Consider the following 16,283-nt stretch of genomic DNA (forward strand, 5'->3'; position numbering starts at 1 on the left):
TCACACATAAACTACACTAAGACAGAGAGTGACTCACACATAAACTACACTAAGACAGAGAGTGACTCACACATAAACTACACTAAGACAGAGAGAGAGACTCACACATAAACTACACTAAGACAGAGAGAGAGACTCACACATAAACTACACTAAGACAGAGAGAGACTCACACATAAACTACACTAAGACAGAGAGTGACTCACACATAAACTACACTAAGACAGAGAGAGACTCACACATAAACTACACTAAGACAGAGAGAGAGACTCACACATAAACTACACTAAGACAGAGAGAGACTCACACATAAACTACACTAAGACAGAGAGTGACTCACACGTAAACTACACTAAGACAGAGAGAGACTCACACATAAACTACACTAAGACAGAGAGAGACTCACACATAAACTACACTAAGACAGAGAGAGACTCACACATAAACTACACTAAGACAGAGAGAGACTCACACATAAACTACACTAAGACAGAGAGTGACTCACACATAAACTACACTAAGACAGAGAGAGAGACTCACACGTAAACTACACTAAGACAGAGAGTGACTCACACATAAACTACACTAAGACAGAGAGAGACTCACACATAAACTACACTAAGACAGAGAGAGAGACTCACACATAAACTACACTAAGACAGAGAGAGAGACTCACACATAAACTACACTAAGACAGAGAGAGACTCACACATAAACTACACTAAGACAGAGAGAGAGACTCACACATAAACTACACTAAGACAGAGAGTGACTCACACATAAACTACACTAAGACAGAGAGTGACTCACACATAAACTACACTAAGACAGAGAGTGACTCACACGTAAACTACACTAAGACAGAGAGAGACTCACACATAAACTACACTAAGACAGAGAGAGACTCACACATAAACTACACTAAGACAGAGAGAGAGACTCACACATAAACTACACTAAGACAGAGAGAGACTCACACATAAACTACACTAAGACAGAGAGAGAGACTCACACATAAACTACACTAAGACAGAGAGAGACTCACACATAAACTACACTAAGACAGAGAGAGACTCACACATAAACTACACTAAGACAGAGAGAGAGACTCACACATAAACTACACTAAGACAGAGAGAGAGACTCACACATAAACTACACTAAGACAGAGAGAGTGACTCACACATAAACTACACTAAGACAGAGAGAGACTCACACATAAACTACACTAAGACAGAGAGTGACTCACACGTAAACTACACTAAGACAGAGAGAGACTCACACATAAACTACACTAAGACAGAGAGAGAGACTCACACATAAACTACACTAAGACAGAGAGAGACTCACACGTAAACTACACTAAGACAGAGAGTGACTCACACGTAAACTACACTAAGACAGAGAGAGACTCACACATAAACTACACTAAGACAGAGAGAGAGACTCACACATAAAGTTGCCACCTTTCACAATAGAAATAATGGACACCTTCCAAATTTTTGGGCCGAAAATGGGCGGATTTTGTAACTATTTTTTTTAAAACTTTATTTCGGTTTTAGGGTTTAGGTTAGGGTTATGTTATTTTTAATTATTTAGGGAAGCCAGCCCCCCAAACTCCTAAAATGCATAGAAAACAAACAGTCAGCACTGTTGTAGCTGAGGTTGTGTTCAACCGTGTGGTATACTATACCTGTGTCACCTCAGCTGCAGTAACCTAGAGGGGAGGAGTGGGATGATAACATTGAAATGAAATGAAATTGAACAGTATGACTTTTATATTGTTGTCTGAACACTATTTATTTATTTATTTATTTATTTATTTATGTCTAAGTATTTATTTAAGTATTTTTGCATTTATGTATTTATGAATTCTATAATTTATGTATTTATTAACTGTTAATCCATTATGAATAATTCCGTTTCCCAGATGAGCATAACAACATACGAGTTTAAATGGGCACACTATTTAATTATATTGATTAATATAAAATACATGTTTATTTATTAGACTTAGACACACAAACAACCATATTAGTCAACTGAAATAGCCTAGACTAGGCCCACATCAGCAGCCAATATGTAGGCTCCTGGCTGCCAGGGCAGGTCAATAGAAATACTGACATCTAGTTAAAAACACAACCAGATAAATAAGATGTAATATCCCATACCGAATCAATCTCAGGAGATGTTTCCGTCATGAAGAACTGTGACACCTGTGCTTGGGTCCTTTGCGTTCTTATATTTCGGGAATGTTGTTCTCCTGATGCATGCTGTCTGATGTCAGTCAGTCCACCATGCGCCACAGAAAACACACGCCTACATACTTTGCAGTTTGCTTTATAAACATCTCCACTGACGCTATCAAGCCAGGAGTTTGTCAGTTCCCACTCAGGTCTCTACTTCTGGAGGCGTTTTGTCTTTTTAGGAGGCGGTGGAGTCACAGTGTCTGCTCTGTGGACATTTTCAAACAGCAACCATGACAGGCAGCGCACAGACGGAGGATTGGCACAACAGCACAGAACGTATCTTAGCAACGTGAAAGCGCTAATTCTCATTGGCCGTGAGCTGCTGAGCGCACGCCCATCATACCAGAGTTGCCAAGTCTGTTTATTTTCCGCAACTTTTGGTAACAATTTTGCTTGTTTTTTGCTTGTTTTTGTAGGTCGGCTGGCTCATTTCTCTCACAATACTGGCAACCTTAAAATACGGGACGAGGTGCGTCCTGTATCAGTTCAATACGGAACGCGTGTTTTAGTTTCCAATTACGGGACGATTCCGTATTTTACGGGACGGGTGGCAACCCTACTCACACATAAACTACACTAAGACAGAGAGAGACTCACACATAAACTACACTAAGACAGAGAGTGACTCACACATAAACTACACTAAGACAGAGAGTGACTCACACATAAACTACACTAAGACAGAGAGAGACTCACACATAAACTACACTAAGACAGAGAGCGACTCACACATAAACTACACTAAGACAGAGAGTGACTCACACATAAACTACACTAAGACAGAGAGTGACTCACACATAAACTACACTAAGACAGAGAGTGACTCACACATAAACTACACTAAGACAGAGAGTGACTCACACATAAACTACACTAAGACAGAGAGTGACTCACACATAAACTACACTAAGACAGAGAGAGTGACTCACACATAAACTACACTAAGACAGAGAGTGACTCACACATAAACTACACTAAGACAGAGAGTGACTCACACGTAAACTACACTAAGACAGAGAGTGACTCACACGTAAACTACACTAAGACAGAGAGAGACTCACACATAAACTACACTAAGACAGAGAGAGACTCACACATAAACTACACTAAGACAGAGAGTGACTCACACATAAACTACACTAAGACAGAGAGAGACTCACACATAAACTACACTAAGACAGAGAGAGACTCAGACATAAACTACACTAAGACAGAGAGAGACTCACACATAAACTACACTAAGACAGAGAGAGACTCAGACATAAACTACACTAAGACAGCGAGTGACTCACACATAAACTACAGTAAGACAGAGAGTGACTCACACATAAACTACACTAAGACAGAGAGCGACTCACACATAAACTACACTAAGACAGAGAGTGACTCACACATAAACTACACTAAGACAGAGAGAGACTCACACATAAACTACACTAAGACAGAGGGTGACTCACACATAAACTACACTAAGACAGAGAGAGACTCACACATAAACTACACTAAGACAGAGAGAGACTCACACATAAACTACACTAAGACAGAGAGTGACTCACACATAAACTACACTAAGACAGAGAGAGACTCACACATAAACTACACTAAGACAGAGAGAGACTCACACATAAACTACACTAAGACAGAGAGTGACTCACACATAAACTACACTAAGACAGAGGGTGACTCACACATAAACTACACTAAGACAGAGAGAGACTCACACATAAACTACACTAAGACAGAGAGAGACTCACACATAAACTACACCACTAAGTAACAATATATTCTTCTGCCAACTGCTCCTACTGTACACATGGGAGAGAGGGAGAGAGAGAGAGAGAGAGGGAGAGAGAGAGAGAGAGATAGAGAGAGAGAGAGAGAGAGAGAGAGAGAGAGAGAGAGAGAGAGAGAGAGAGAGAGAGGGAGGGAGGAGGGAGAGAGAGGGAGATGGAGAGATGGAGAGATGGTATTTGGCAAATGAAGAGTCTTCCTAAAACGTTGTGGCAGTGTTTCTACCCTCCCCTTCTCTCCACTCTCTCGTGGCTGAGCAGGGGGGACATTCGTGGATTCTTGTGACGTCGTAGTTGTAATCAGGAACTGAGGTCAGCGCGACAACAATCGGTACGATTCGCTTAGGGATTCAAGAGTTTCTTGGTGATCCCTCCCTGGGTTAGTCGTGTCCCAAGAGGCACAGAGAGCTGTTAGTTAGTGAAGAAATCAAGAAGGCCGTAATTCCCAATCCCGCTCCGATCGGTTGGAAGGTCGGATCCCCGAGTGTGTCAGCTGATAGGTTGAGATCCCAGTCGGAGAACGAGAGGAGGCGGGGCTGTAAAGGTAACGGAACAAGACACTGACAGAACAGGAGACCTGGAAGTGAAGGATGATGGTCCAGATCAGACCCAGGGTCAGCTTGGGGTTCCCGTCTGCGATGTCGTCGTTCCTGATGTTCACCAGCTTGACCTGGGAGAGAGAGAGAGAGAGAGAGAGAGAGAGAGAGAGAGAGAGAGGGAGAGAGAGAGAGATAGAGAGAGAGAGAGAAGGAGGGAGGGAGAGAGAGAGAGAGAGAGAGAGAGAGAGAGAGAGAGAGAGAGAGAGAGAGAGAGAGAGAGAGAGAGAGAGAGAGAGAGAGAGGGAGAGAGATATTAACCATACACACGTAGACAGTGGTAAGTGCAGAACATGATTTGGAAGTAGAACTCGCACAATGAAGTATAATGTAGATTTCTTTATTGATCACATCAAAAAAATGTCAATCTATGATGGATCTTCTTCAGGTAAATTGGGTTATGGGTCAGGTCTGTTATAGGGAACCATCTGCTAAGTCATCCTTTGAAATAATTTGGAATAGGAACGGCCGGTGGCAGCTGATTTGATCTAAACCACGCCCCTTCAAACCACTGTGGCAAGATATATTCAGCTGCTGAAAGGTCATGACTAAGATCCATATCATCGATCAAAACATTGTCCGGTTTGATCAGTAGAGAAGTCCAAAAGATGAATCAATCAATCAATCTTTAATTGTGCTTTAAAATAGTGTAACCCGACTGGACTCGAACCTGCGTCCCTTGCATGGGAAGTCCAGCATCTACGCATCAGCCAAAGGAGAATGCCCACAGTCTGACGTACAGTATCTCAGATACAGTCTTATTAGTTATACAGCAGAGGGGAATACTGGAGCTCACCTATCATCTGATTCATCTTAATTTGGTGCAAGTATTACAAGTGATACTAGTGACAGTAACACGTGCACCAAATACGGATTCATACGATTACAAGAGAATATATAACAGATTATGAGTAGGGATGTTCGATATTGGCTTTTTTACCGATACCGATATACCGATATTGTCCAACTCCTAATTTCCGATACCGATATCAACCGATACCGATATATGCAGGATTTCCCCCCCAAAAACTGAATAATTTCAGGTAATTAACATTACATATCTCTTGTCGTGTAATTAACACAACATTATGCATACTTTGACAATAAATAAAATAATAATTTGTTCTTACTTGCTTGCCTGGGTAAATAAAGGTGAAAATAAATGTAAAAAAAAAATATATATATATATTTCTTTGAAAACCGATATTTTCCGATATCATATTTTTAGGCCAATATCGGCCGATAATGACGGACATGCCTAATTATAAGAGACTCTTTGCTGTTACTGTCGTGTACTTTAATGTTCTGAGAGCACCAGGAAACGCTTCCTCTCAAGCACATACAAGAAGTGAACATCGTACTTCAACAAGGCGTCATCCGCACACACTCACTCGTTTTCAACTGTGAATTGACGTGGCAAAAAAAAATCGTACACCTTACCTGTCTGTGTTTTAGGAAGTCCAGTGCAATCTGTACGTTCTGTAGTTTATGGAATCGCATGCGGCCTTTCTCTCGGGGCTGAAGACATGAGGAAGGAGACAGAGAGGCGTTTAGGAGCCTTATAGACGGTAGAAACTGATGAAGATCCTCTGGTTGGCCTTTATGAGGCTGGTAGAAGGGAAAGTTGGGTACAGCCTAACGTTAGGGGAATGTAGGGTACAGCCTAACGCTAGGGGAATGTAGGGTATATGCTAACGTTAGGGGAATGCAGGGTATATGCTAACGTTAGGGGAATGCAGGGTATATGCTAACGTTAGGGGAATGCAGGGTACAGCCTAACGTTAGGGGAATATAGGGTATATGCTAACGTTAGGGGAATGCAGGGTATATGCTAACGTTAGGGGAATGCAGGGTACAGCCTAACGTTAGGGGAATATAGGGTATATGCTAACGTTAGGGGAATGCAGGGTATATGCTAACGTTAGGGGAATGCAGGGTATATGCTAACGTTAGGGGAATGCAGGGTACAGCCTAACGCTAGGGGAATGTAGGGTACAGCCTAACGCTAGGGGAATGTAGGGTACAGCCTAACGTTAGGGGAATGTAGGGTATATATGCTAACGTTAGGGGAATGTAGGGTACAGCCTAACGTTAGGGGAATGCAGGGTATATGCTAACGTTAGGGGAATGTAGGGTACAACCTAACGTTAACTCAGGGAGGAAATGGAGGATGTGGTGCAAGTACCACAACATTCAACACAGAGATCAATGAAAAATACAAAAATTAAAACTGAACATTATAACAGAAGACACAGGTAGTGGAAACATTATGGAAATAGGTCATGAATCTAACAGATTGATCAGATCCTGATTCAAAATAGTATTGCTTACACACCTGTTATTCACCAGCGACAGAGAAATGCAGACATTGAAAGGGAATATAGAATTGGAAATATGCAGTTTAGAATAGCTATTAAATAAGAGGTTGGATTGCTCATGCCTTGGCTGAGCCAATAACATGATTAGTTATTATATAGGTTGTTAAATACAAGCTTAAATGTCTTTTAAATTAAACATTGTAATTGGACTATGGTGTAGAATGTTATGATATCAGTTTGGGACTAAAATACTAAGATTCTCCCAAAAAAAGCATTCATATGGCGTTCATATGGTTTCATATTGTTACGCAACAAAGCAAAAGAATAAATAATAAAAAATCATCATCAACAACAACAACAACAGGAAGCTGTGCCAAAGAGTCGTTATCCAATGGATCCAGCAGCTGTCAGTCGCACCTACAGAACACTACATCATGTCTGTTTACGTCCAGCAAATAAATGGTTAATGCAAGCCAGCTGATGAGATGTAACTGAAATGAAAAAAAGCCAAAATAAAATGCCTGGAGTCACCCACCATGGGGAGTGATGTCTGCGTGCACAGCCCAGTACATGAAGAAGAAGACGAAGAAGAAGAAGAAGAAGATGAAGAAGAAGAAGAAGAAGAAGGTGCCTAGTTCATAGACACACTCACCAAGCGCATGTTCCTGACCACGTCTCTCTCCCTGGGCTAGGAGCCAGCAAGAGCAGTGCAACGAGAGAGGAGGGACAGTTCAATATACACAGCAGAGACGGGACGAGGGGGACGAGGGGACGAGGGGACGAGGAAAGGGGGAAGGAAGAGAAGGAAAAGGGGAAAGAGGATGATGATGAAGAAGAGGAAGAAGAGGAGGATGAGGAAGAGAAGGATGAGGAGGAAGAGGAAGAAGAGGAGGACGAGGATGAGGGAGAAGAGGAGAACCAGGGTTCAGAGACAGGAGCACACAGAGAAGGAGGAGGCAACGTGGGGTTAATGTGTTAAAGAGTCATGGAGGAGGCATCTGGCAGATGAGCACAGCTGGAGCCGGCCGGAGGAGCGATGATGACATCACACAGCCAGAGGAGCGATGACATCACACAGCCAGGACCAGAGGAGCGATGATGACATCACACAGCCAGGAAGTGCAAGGCTGCTCTACAGGCCTGAACCCCCCCCCCCCCTTAATACTGATCTGCAACTATTGATCATAATATAGAAGGGAGTTAGAATGTCAATAGAGGGAATGGAAACCATAACCTACAGTATATCATTCATCACAAATGGTCATTTCTATTGGAGAGTAGAGGGATAACAGTCTATCCCGCTCTCATGGTGATAAATCTGCCTTGGTTAGACGGGGCTTGGTTCTGGCCGCCGACTGACCATTCGGTTGAGACTGGTTAGGATTCTCTGCCCACGGAGATGGAATTCCGGGTGGACTTGAAGAAGAAGTGTTTGTGTTATTATTAGTTCAAGGTCTGGGCTCTTGGTTCAGAGGGCGATGGACGGTCGAGAGGTAGGGGAGGCAGGGCTCGGTCCCGTTCACTAGTCAGAGCTAGGGGTCAACGGTCGGTCAGCGCTACTCACCAGCGTATCACCGGAGAGGACCTCCAGGAGGGAGATCAGGTTATGTCCATCTCGAAGGTCTTCGTACAGGTCAGTCACATGGCGCTGAGTCTGGGAGGAAGACAGGTGGGAAGGGGGGGTTCATCAGAGGTCATCACGACAGATACAGCAGGTAGAGATCCAACATGCTCCCACTTATTATAACAACATTATATATTTTTTTAATTATACATTTTTAAATAATTACTCTACATTAACATGTTATCTAAAGCACCTTTAAATACCATCGCAATGTACCATAGTGTCATAGCAAAGTACCATAACAACATGTTCTTTAAAGATGACTTTGAGGCTGTGAGTGGCATGCACACGCACACACACTCCTACGCAGAGAGCTGGACCACGTTTCACTGTCAAACTGTTTTGAAATGCGTGAAGTACAGTACAGGCACAGAGCTCTGCGTAGGAGTGTGGCACACTCAGGGCTAGATCCACAAAGAATGGATTGCACGGAGCAAGTTGCACCCTTACTTACAATTCATTATGAATGGAAAATGGGGGACCCTGATGTAAACAAGACGAAAGTCTTTCTCTGGTCTGCATCCCCTTAACAATTGTGTGTATTGAGCCGTACTGTATTGTACCCATTCTGCAATCTGTTAATACAATTTCCATTCAATCAATCACCGTGCAGATTGATTGATTGAATGAAAACTTTATCTAACAGATTGCAGAATGGGTACAATACAGTACGGCTCAATACACACAATTGTTAAGGGGATGCAGACCAGAGAAAGACTTTCGTCTTGTTTACATCAGGGTCCCCCATTTTCCATTCATAATGAATTGTAAGTAAGGGTGCAACTTGCTCCGTGCAATCCATTCTTTGTGGATCAGTGTTCCAAGTTCTAACATGCTTAAAGAAACGTGTGTAATGTGTGTGTGTGGGCGTGCGTGCTTGCGTGTGAGTGTGCGTGTGTGTGTGTGTGTGTGTGTGTGTGTGTGTGTGTGTGTGTGTGTGTGTGTGTGTGTGTGTGTGTGTGTGTGTGTGTGTGTGTGACTGCAGCGACAGACACAGAGGAGTGAGATCAGCGAGGGAGATGCAGTGATAGTGAGGAGGTCAGGTCTGGGGAGAGGAGGTCAGCTGGGGGTCAGCTGGAGGTCAGGGGGTCATGCAGTTCAGATAGTGGGCCACAGATACAGCATGTAGTATAGACACAGTAGGAAACATCCCAATACTGCCAATACCAATCCAAAGTTCCACATTTTAAAGGAAAACTCCAACATTTTGGGAAATTAGCTTATTTGCCATCTACCCTGGAGTTAGACAAGAAGACACAAACCTTTTTCTTCTCTGTGCGTGCAGTAGGAGTAGGAAGACGTTGGTAACTAGGCTAATGGAGGAACCTACTTCCAGTGACTGACGCTAAGCTAGGCTAACGGTGTGCGTCTTCCTACTCCTACTGCACGCACAGAGAAGAAGAAAGGTATGTATCTTCTTGTCTAACTCCAGGGTAGATGCCAAATAAGCTAATTTCCCAAAATGTTGGAGATTTCCTTTAAGTATTAGCCAATACTGGGTACCAGTTTAATTCATTGCTTTTACTGAGGAATATAGACCATTAGTTGTGATTGGCCAGACATTTTTCCTCCATTAGAGAGTTCTAAAATGTATCTATGCTACAGTACGTGTGACTTTGATCTCCAACATTGGGAAAATGCCAACGTTATTGGAAATGTCCTCTGAAGCCAGATACGGACCACTAGCCTTGCTTAAAATTCCGGGGAGAGGTGTTTTTGCTCGGCTAACTGTTCCGTATCTGCTTCCATTAATTTGTGCTAAGCTAGGCTAGCTTTCAGCCGGATAGCTTTCTACTGAACGCACAGAGGGAATTGGTCTCTATCTTCTATTCTGACTCTGGAGAAGACAGGAAGTGCATTTCCCATAATGTCGGAGTGTTCCTTTAACCCCTTCACTGTCACACGACAGAAGCTTAACCCTTTACAATCACACAACCTGACGGCGATGCTCCAGCATTAGCATCATTAGCGTGGAGCTAATGATGCTAATGATGGAGCATCGCCGTCGGTTGTGTGACAGTAACAGGGCTAACCTTCTGTATTGTCACAGTGAAAGGGTTAACCGGCTGTCGTGTGGCAGTGAAAGGGTTAAACATGGCTGTTGGATTCCAGTATCAAGGGAAGTCCTATTCATATTTCTATTTTCTAGGCCCACTATCTGACAGCAGTGTCATCGTGACAGTGCATCCTTAATTCATACGTGTTCCATCCCAAGACAACATGGTCGCAAACAACACGTGATTGCAGTCGAAAAGCAGGTGATCATCATCGGTGGGCCCGTGACGTACGACGCGCGGTGGGCATACGTGGTGGATGAACACCGGTGAGAAGGTGACAGATGATGGTACCTACCTCTGCTCTCTGATGCTGGGCGGAGAGGAAGGATGAGAGATGAAGAGAAGCAGAAAATGAATCAAGGGAGAGAGAGAGAGAGAGAAGGAGAGGAAGATATAGATTAATCATGGTGAGATGAGAATGATTTTGGCGTAGAGTGGCGTGTTCATTTGGTGGTATTGATGGATTGCTATTTGATGATTGACACTGTGATGATATATATATATATTAAGAGGAGAGGGAACGGGAGAATGAGTTGTCGTTAGTTCCATGACAGAGACCGACGTTTCAGTCTGTGGGTTCAGGTTGTGGTTGAACCGAACTCATAAATAATAGTAATAGTGCTAATCAGATGTACAGAGTTGTATTATTAATATGTACAGTGATACAGGTATAAAGTTTATATTCTACACAGTAACTCACTGTCTGTCTTCAGTCCAGAAGAACAAGGACATTATTTTTAGGAGAGGTAAGGAACACTATAAGTCCACTAGGGGTCACTGTCCCCACGTGAAACACTCGCTCCACTCAGGTTGTCTCTGCAGCACAAGTGTAGGTCATACTGTTCCAGTATCTCCACAACCTCAATTTGGTGAAATAAGTAATGGTGTAATGCTGAAAGTGTTTGTTTAGGTTTTGTTTCTTCGAAAAACTGGTGTTTCTATCATACTCTATCATGTGTGAGTCAATATTTGTATTGCAATTGTAATGTTATTAGTATTACCTGCATTGCTTTTACTCTTTTTCTTATTCTCTGCATTGCTTTTATTCTGCTCATTTTATGTCTATTTGTACTGCTGTGAAACACTTTAGGCTGCAATTATTGTGCTGTTAGACAGGTCTGTGGTCCTGAAGCCCCCCCCCTCTCTCTCCACGACCCAGCGGCCCTATATCAGTGCTGTTAGACGGGTCTGTAACGCCCCTCTCTCTCCACGACCCAGCGGCCCTATATCAGTGCTGTTAGACGGGTCTGTAACGCCCCTCTCTCTCCACGACCCAGCGGCCCTATATCAGTGCTGTTAGACGGGTCTGTAACGCCCCTCTCTCTCCACGACCCAGCGGCCCTATATCAGTGCTGTTAGACGGGTCTGTAACGCCCCTCTCTCTCCACGACCCAGCGGCCCTATATCAGTGCTGTTAGACGGGTCTGTAACGCCCCTCTCTCTCCACGACCCAGCGGCCCTATATCAGTGCTGTTAGACGGGTCTGTAACGCCCCTCTCTCTCCACGACCCAGCGGCCCTATATCAGTGCTGTTAGACGGGTCTGTAACGCCCCTCTCTCTCCACGACCCAGCGGCCCTATATCAGTGCTGTTAGACGGGTCTGTAACGCCCCTCTCTCTCCACGACCCAGCGGCCCTATATCAGTGCTGTTAGACGGGTCTGTAACGCCCCTCTCTCTCCACGACCCAGCGGCCCTATATCAGTGCTGTTAGACGGGTCTGTAACGCCCCTCTCTCTCCACGACCCAGCGGCCCTATAGCCCCCCCCCTCTCTCTCCACGACCCAGCGGCCCTATATCGCCTCGTCGCATTGTTGCCGCTGACAGGTGGTGACACGCTACAAATTACTCTCTCAGAGTCAAGTGATCCATTTGATCCGTGTCTCCGGGGACTTCCCAAGGTGAACGCTATTAGTCCCATCAACAGGCCCGGCGGCCCCCCCCCCCCTGAATCTACTGAGCTGCACTGAACTCGTATGTCAAAGGAAATGAGAGAAAAGCAACATGTTGGGATATTAGGAGACGTTCATCCGGCTACATCGGTGATCCCTCGCGTCTGTCTGTCCATCTATCTGTTTTTATTTATTCTTCAATGAGGGAATACGCCAGAGTTGTTTCTGTTTCACGGTTGCTGTTAGGGATGGGACTTTCTAGCAAAAGTGCTATTCGAAAATTCGTGTTTCAAAATGTATATAAAAAAAATATTTATATACATTTTTTTTTATCAGCTGACCGACAATAAATCAAAATGACACCATTCACCATCGTAGCCTATAATAATAACAGCATTGCATTGGCCTATCAACCGGCTTCAATAAACAAACAGAAACACTGGCATGTGCATCTTTTTCATCAATTATTAGGCTATGAAAATTAGGCTGCCTCTAAATATAAAAAGGAATTAAATAAGAATGTTTGCTTCAATAAAAAAAAAGCATTTTATAAAAAATAAAAAAAATAAGAAATGTGCATCTTTTTGATCAATTAGGCTATAAAAATTAGGCTGCCTCTAAATATAAATAGGAATTAAATAAGAATGTTTGCTTCAACAAAAAAAAAGCATTTTATAAAAAAAAAAATAATAATAAATAATATATATATATATATATATATTTTTTCGAATATCCGGTCCCATCCCTAGTTGCTGTTGTTTTATACGTCCGCTCCTGATCGTCAGACAGTAACACCTTCCATCTGTTTCACCTCCGCGATGCGGAGCTAATGATGCTAATGATGGAGCATCGCCGTCGGTTGTGTGTGTGATAGTAAAGGGTTAACCTTCTGTCGCGTGGCAGTGAAAGGGTTAAGCCGGCCGGTTACCGTCAGCCCAAATGTCTAAAGGGGAGGAGCCTGTAAAAACGCGGCCAAACTGTTAACACTTTCACCGCCAAGTGATCGTTTTCTAAATGAGGCTTTCAATCATCTTCTAAAACGGAGTCGACGTTTAACTACAAATTGCTACTTTTAAAAACAGCCACTTGGCAGTGCTAAACTACGCATACATTATATAGGGTATGGTCTATTTTGTGAAAAGGATGTTTTTTTTTTTTTTTTTTTTTTTTACTTCTTGAAGCGACAGTATATAATTCAACATTTTAAATGGATGTGATTAATCATAACTTCTGCCACTTCTGCGCTCTCCCCCACACATGAACGCACATCGTCTTTCACTTTGAGGCGCTCGCAGGCAGGCAGCCGCCCAGACCCACCCAGGGGTCTGTGGAGCACATGTGCTACTGTTGGCCCCTCCACCACCGTGGGGGCCCAGGGCCCGGACCAGGCCCCCCCGCTCCGAGAGGGGGCTCAAGTGGAGCCAGATGTGGGTGACTCACCCGTCCACAGAGAGGAGGAGCGAGACGTGCAGCGGGGGACCGTCACCGGAGGAAAATACCCTCCTTGTGATGCCCTATTTTCCTGCCCTACCACCTTGTTCCAGTCCGAATGAATGGTTCTCTGTCTCGCGGCTGAGTGCGGAGAACAGCGAGAAGGGCTTCTTCTAATGACTGCGGACGTTGCCAAGTGGGAGTTACCGGGATGAGAAATGACAGGAGCCCGGGGTATTTTTACATGGGGTGGGCGCGGGGAGGGGGGGTGGGGGCGGGAGGGTGGGTCACGTGGGGAGAGGGGGGGCGGCGCGGGGAGGGTGGGTCACGTGGGGAGAGGGGGGGGGGGGGGGGCGCCGGGAGGGTGGGTCACGTGGGGAGAGGGGGGGGCGGCGCCGGGGGTTGGGGTGGGAGGACAGCTAGCACTGTGGGGAAAATTTATTTTATTTTTAATGAGGAACTCCGGAGTGATCAGTTTGGCTTGTTCCAACATTGCTCCCCGCTTCTGTCCTGTGTCTCTCCCTCGTTGTGACTTTAAGTGTGATGGATTGGAGAGTGAGGCCGGGCGAGAGAAGGAGAGCGATGAAGGACAGTTTACAGAACCGCTCAGCTGCTAGTGTGTAGGCCTGGGACAATAGGTGACTAGCTATAGTGTGTCTACACCTGTGTGTGTGTGTGTGTGTGTGTGTGTGTGTGTGTGTGTGTGTGTGTGTGTGTGTGTGTGTGTGTGTGTGTGTGTGTGTGTGTGTGTGTGTGTGTGTGTGTGTGTGTGTGTGTGTGTGTGTGTGTGTGTGTGTGTGTGTGTGTGTGTGTGTGTGTGTGTGTGTGTGTGTGTGTGTGTGTGTTTGTGGGGGGGTGGGGGTGGGAGGGGTCTATATGATGGCCTGAAAGTCAAAACAATCGTCTGATGAGGGTGGTGTCTGATGAGGGTGGTGTCTGATGAGGGGTCTCACCCATCATGCCGTCATAACATTGTGTTTCCATGGTTACCATGGATCCTGACCAAAACACCACCTGTGTGTTCAGCATGAATGGAGCAGAATGGACCCTGTCCGTGGTGATGGCTAAACCGCATGATGATGTCATCGCACACCACCAATAACCAAACCTGATCCTCCTAAATATAAACACTCGCTGTGCCCAGAGGGGGTGTGGTAGTTAAGACCGCCTGCCTCTGGAACCACAAGTACCCCTGCTGGCCTGGGATCAAATCCCACTGGAACCTTCTCTCCTGTGTCTCCCCCTACTCTGTCTCCCTCTCAGCCTTCCTACTGTCTCAATAAAGAACCTTCTCTCCTGTGTCTCCTCTACTCTGTCTCCCTCTCAGCCTTCCTACTGTCTCAATAAAGAACCTTCTCTCCTGTGTCTCCTCTACTCTGTCTCCCTCTCAGCCTTCCTACTGTCTCAATAAAGAACCTTCTCTCCAGTGTCTCCCCTACTCTGTCTCCCTCTCAGCCTTCCTACTGTCTCAATAAAGAACCTTCTCTCCTGTGTCTCCTCTACTCTGTCTCCCTCTCAGCCTTCCTACTGTCTCAATAAAGAACCTTCTCTCCTGTGTCTCCTCTACTCTGTCTCCCTCTCAGCCTTCCTACTGTCTCAATAAAGAACCTTCTCTCCTGTGTCTCCTCTACTCTGTCTCCCTCTCAGCCTTCCTACTGTCTCAATAAAGAACATTCTCTCCTGTGTCTCCTACTATGTCTCCTCTCAGCCTTCCTACTGTCTCAATAAAGAACCTTCTCCCCTGTGTCTCCTCTACTCTGTCTCCCTCTCAGCCTTCCTACTGTCTCAATAAAGAACCTTCTCTCCTGTGTCTCCTACTCTGTCTCCCCCTCAGCCTTCCTGCTGTCTCAATAAAGAACCTTCTCTCCTGTGTCTCCTACTATGTCTCCTCTCAGCCTTCCTACTGTCTCAATAAAGAACCTTCTCTCCTGTGTCTCCTCTACTCTGTCTCCCTCTCAGCCTTCCTACTGTCTCAATAAAGAACCTTCTCTCCTGTGTCTCCTACTCTGTCTCCCTCTCAGCCTTCCTACTGTCTCAATAAAGAACCTTCTCTCCTGTGTCTCCTCTACTCTGTCTCCCCCTCAGCCTTCCTACTGTCTCAATAAAGAACCTTCTCTCCTGTGTCTCCTCTACTCTGTCTCCCTCTCAGCCTTCCTACTGTCTCAATAAAGAACCTTCTCTCCTGTGTCTCCCCTAATCTGTCTCCCTCTCAGCCTTCCTACTGTCTCAATAAAGAACCTTCTCTCCTGTGTCTCCTACTCTGTCTCCCTCTCAGCCTTCCTACTGTCCCAATAAAGAACCTTCTCTCCTGTGTCTCCTACTCTGTC

The 16,283-nt window shown here is 44.8% G+C and overlaps 1 protein-coding gene across 11 annotated transcripts in view; it reads right to left on the minus strand.

The window, feature by feature from the left end:
- LOC311246640 (plectin-like) overlaps positions 1–16,283 on the minus strand; it is a gene marked incomplete at its 5' end in the record, with an annotated part of 146,553 nt that overhangs the window by 86,042 nt on the left and 44,228 nt on the right. For 5 of the 11 annotated variants that reach the window (XM_084336791.1, XM_084336788.1, XM_084336790.1 and 2 more), the window contains 4 exons: positions 4,605–4,709; positions 6,076–6,153; positions 8,518–8,607; positions 10,930–10,944. In XM_084336791.1, the coding sequence (XP_084192917.1) occupies positions 4,605–4,709; positions 6,076–6,153; positions 8,518–8,607; positions 10,930–10,944 (288 nt within the window). The remainder of the gene's footprint in view (positions 1–4,604; positions 4,710–6,075; positions 6,154–8,517; positions 8,608–10,929; positions 10,945–16,283) is intronic. The other 6 variants (XM_084336792.1, XM_084336789.1, XM_084336794.1 and 3 more) reach the window with 3 other exon arrangements.

This window comes from Notolepis coatsorum, assembly GCF_963971535.1.
Source record: "Notolepis coatsorum genome assembly, chromosome: 19".
NCBI lineage: Eukaryota > Metazoa > Chordata > Actinopteri > Aulopiformes > Paralepididae > Notolepis > Notolepis coatsorum.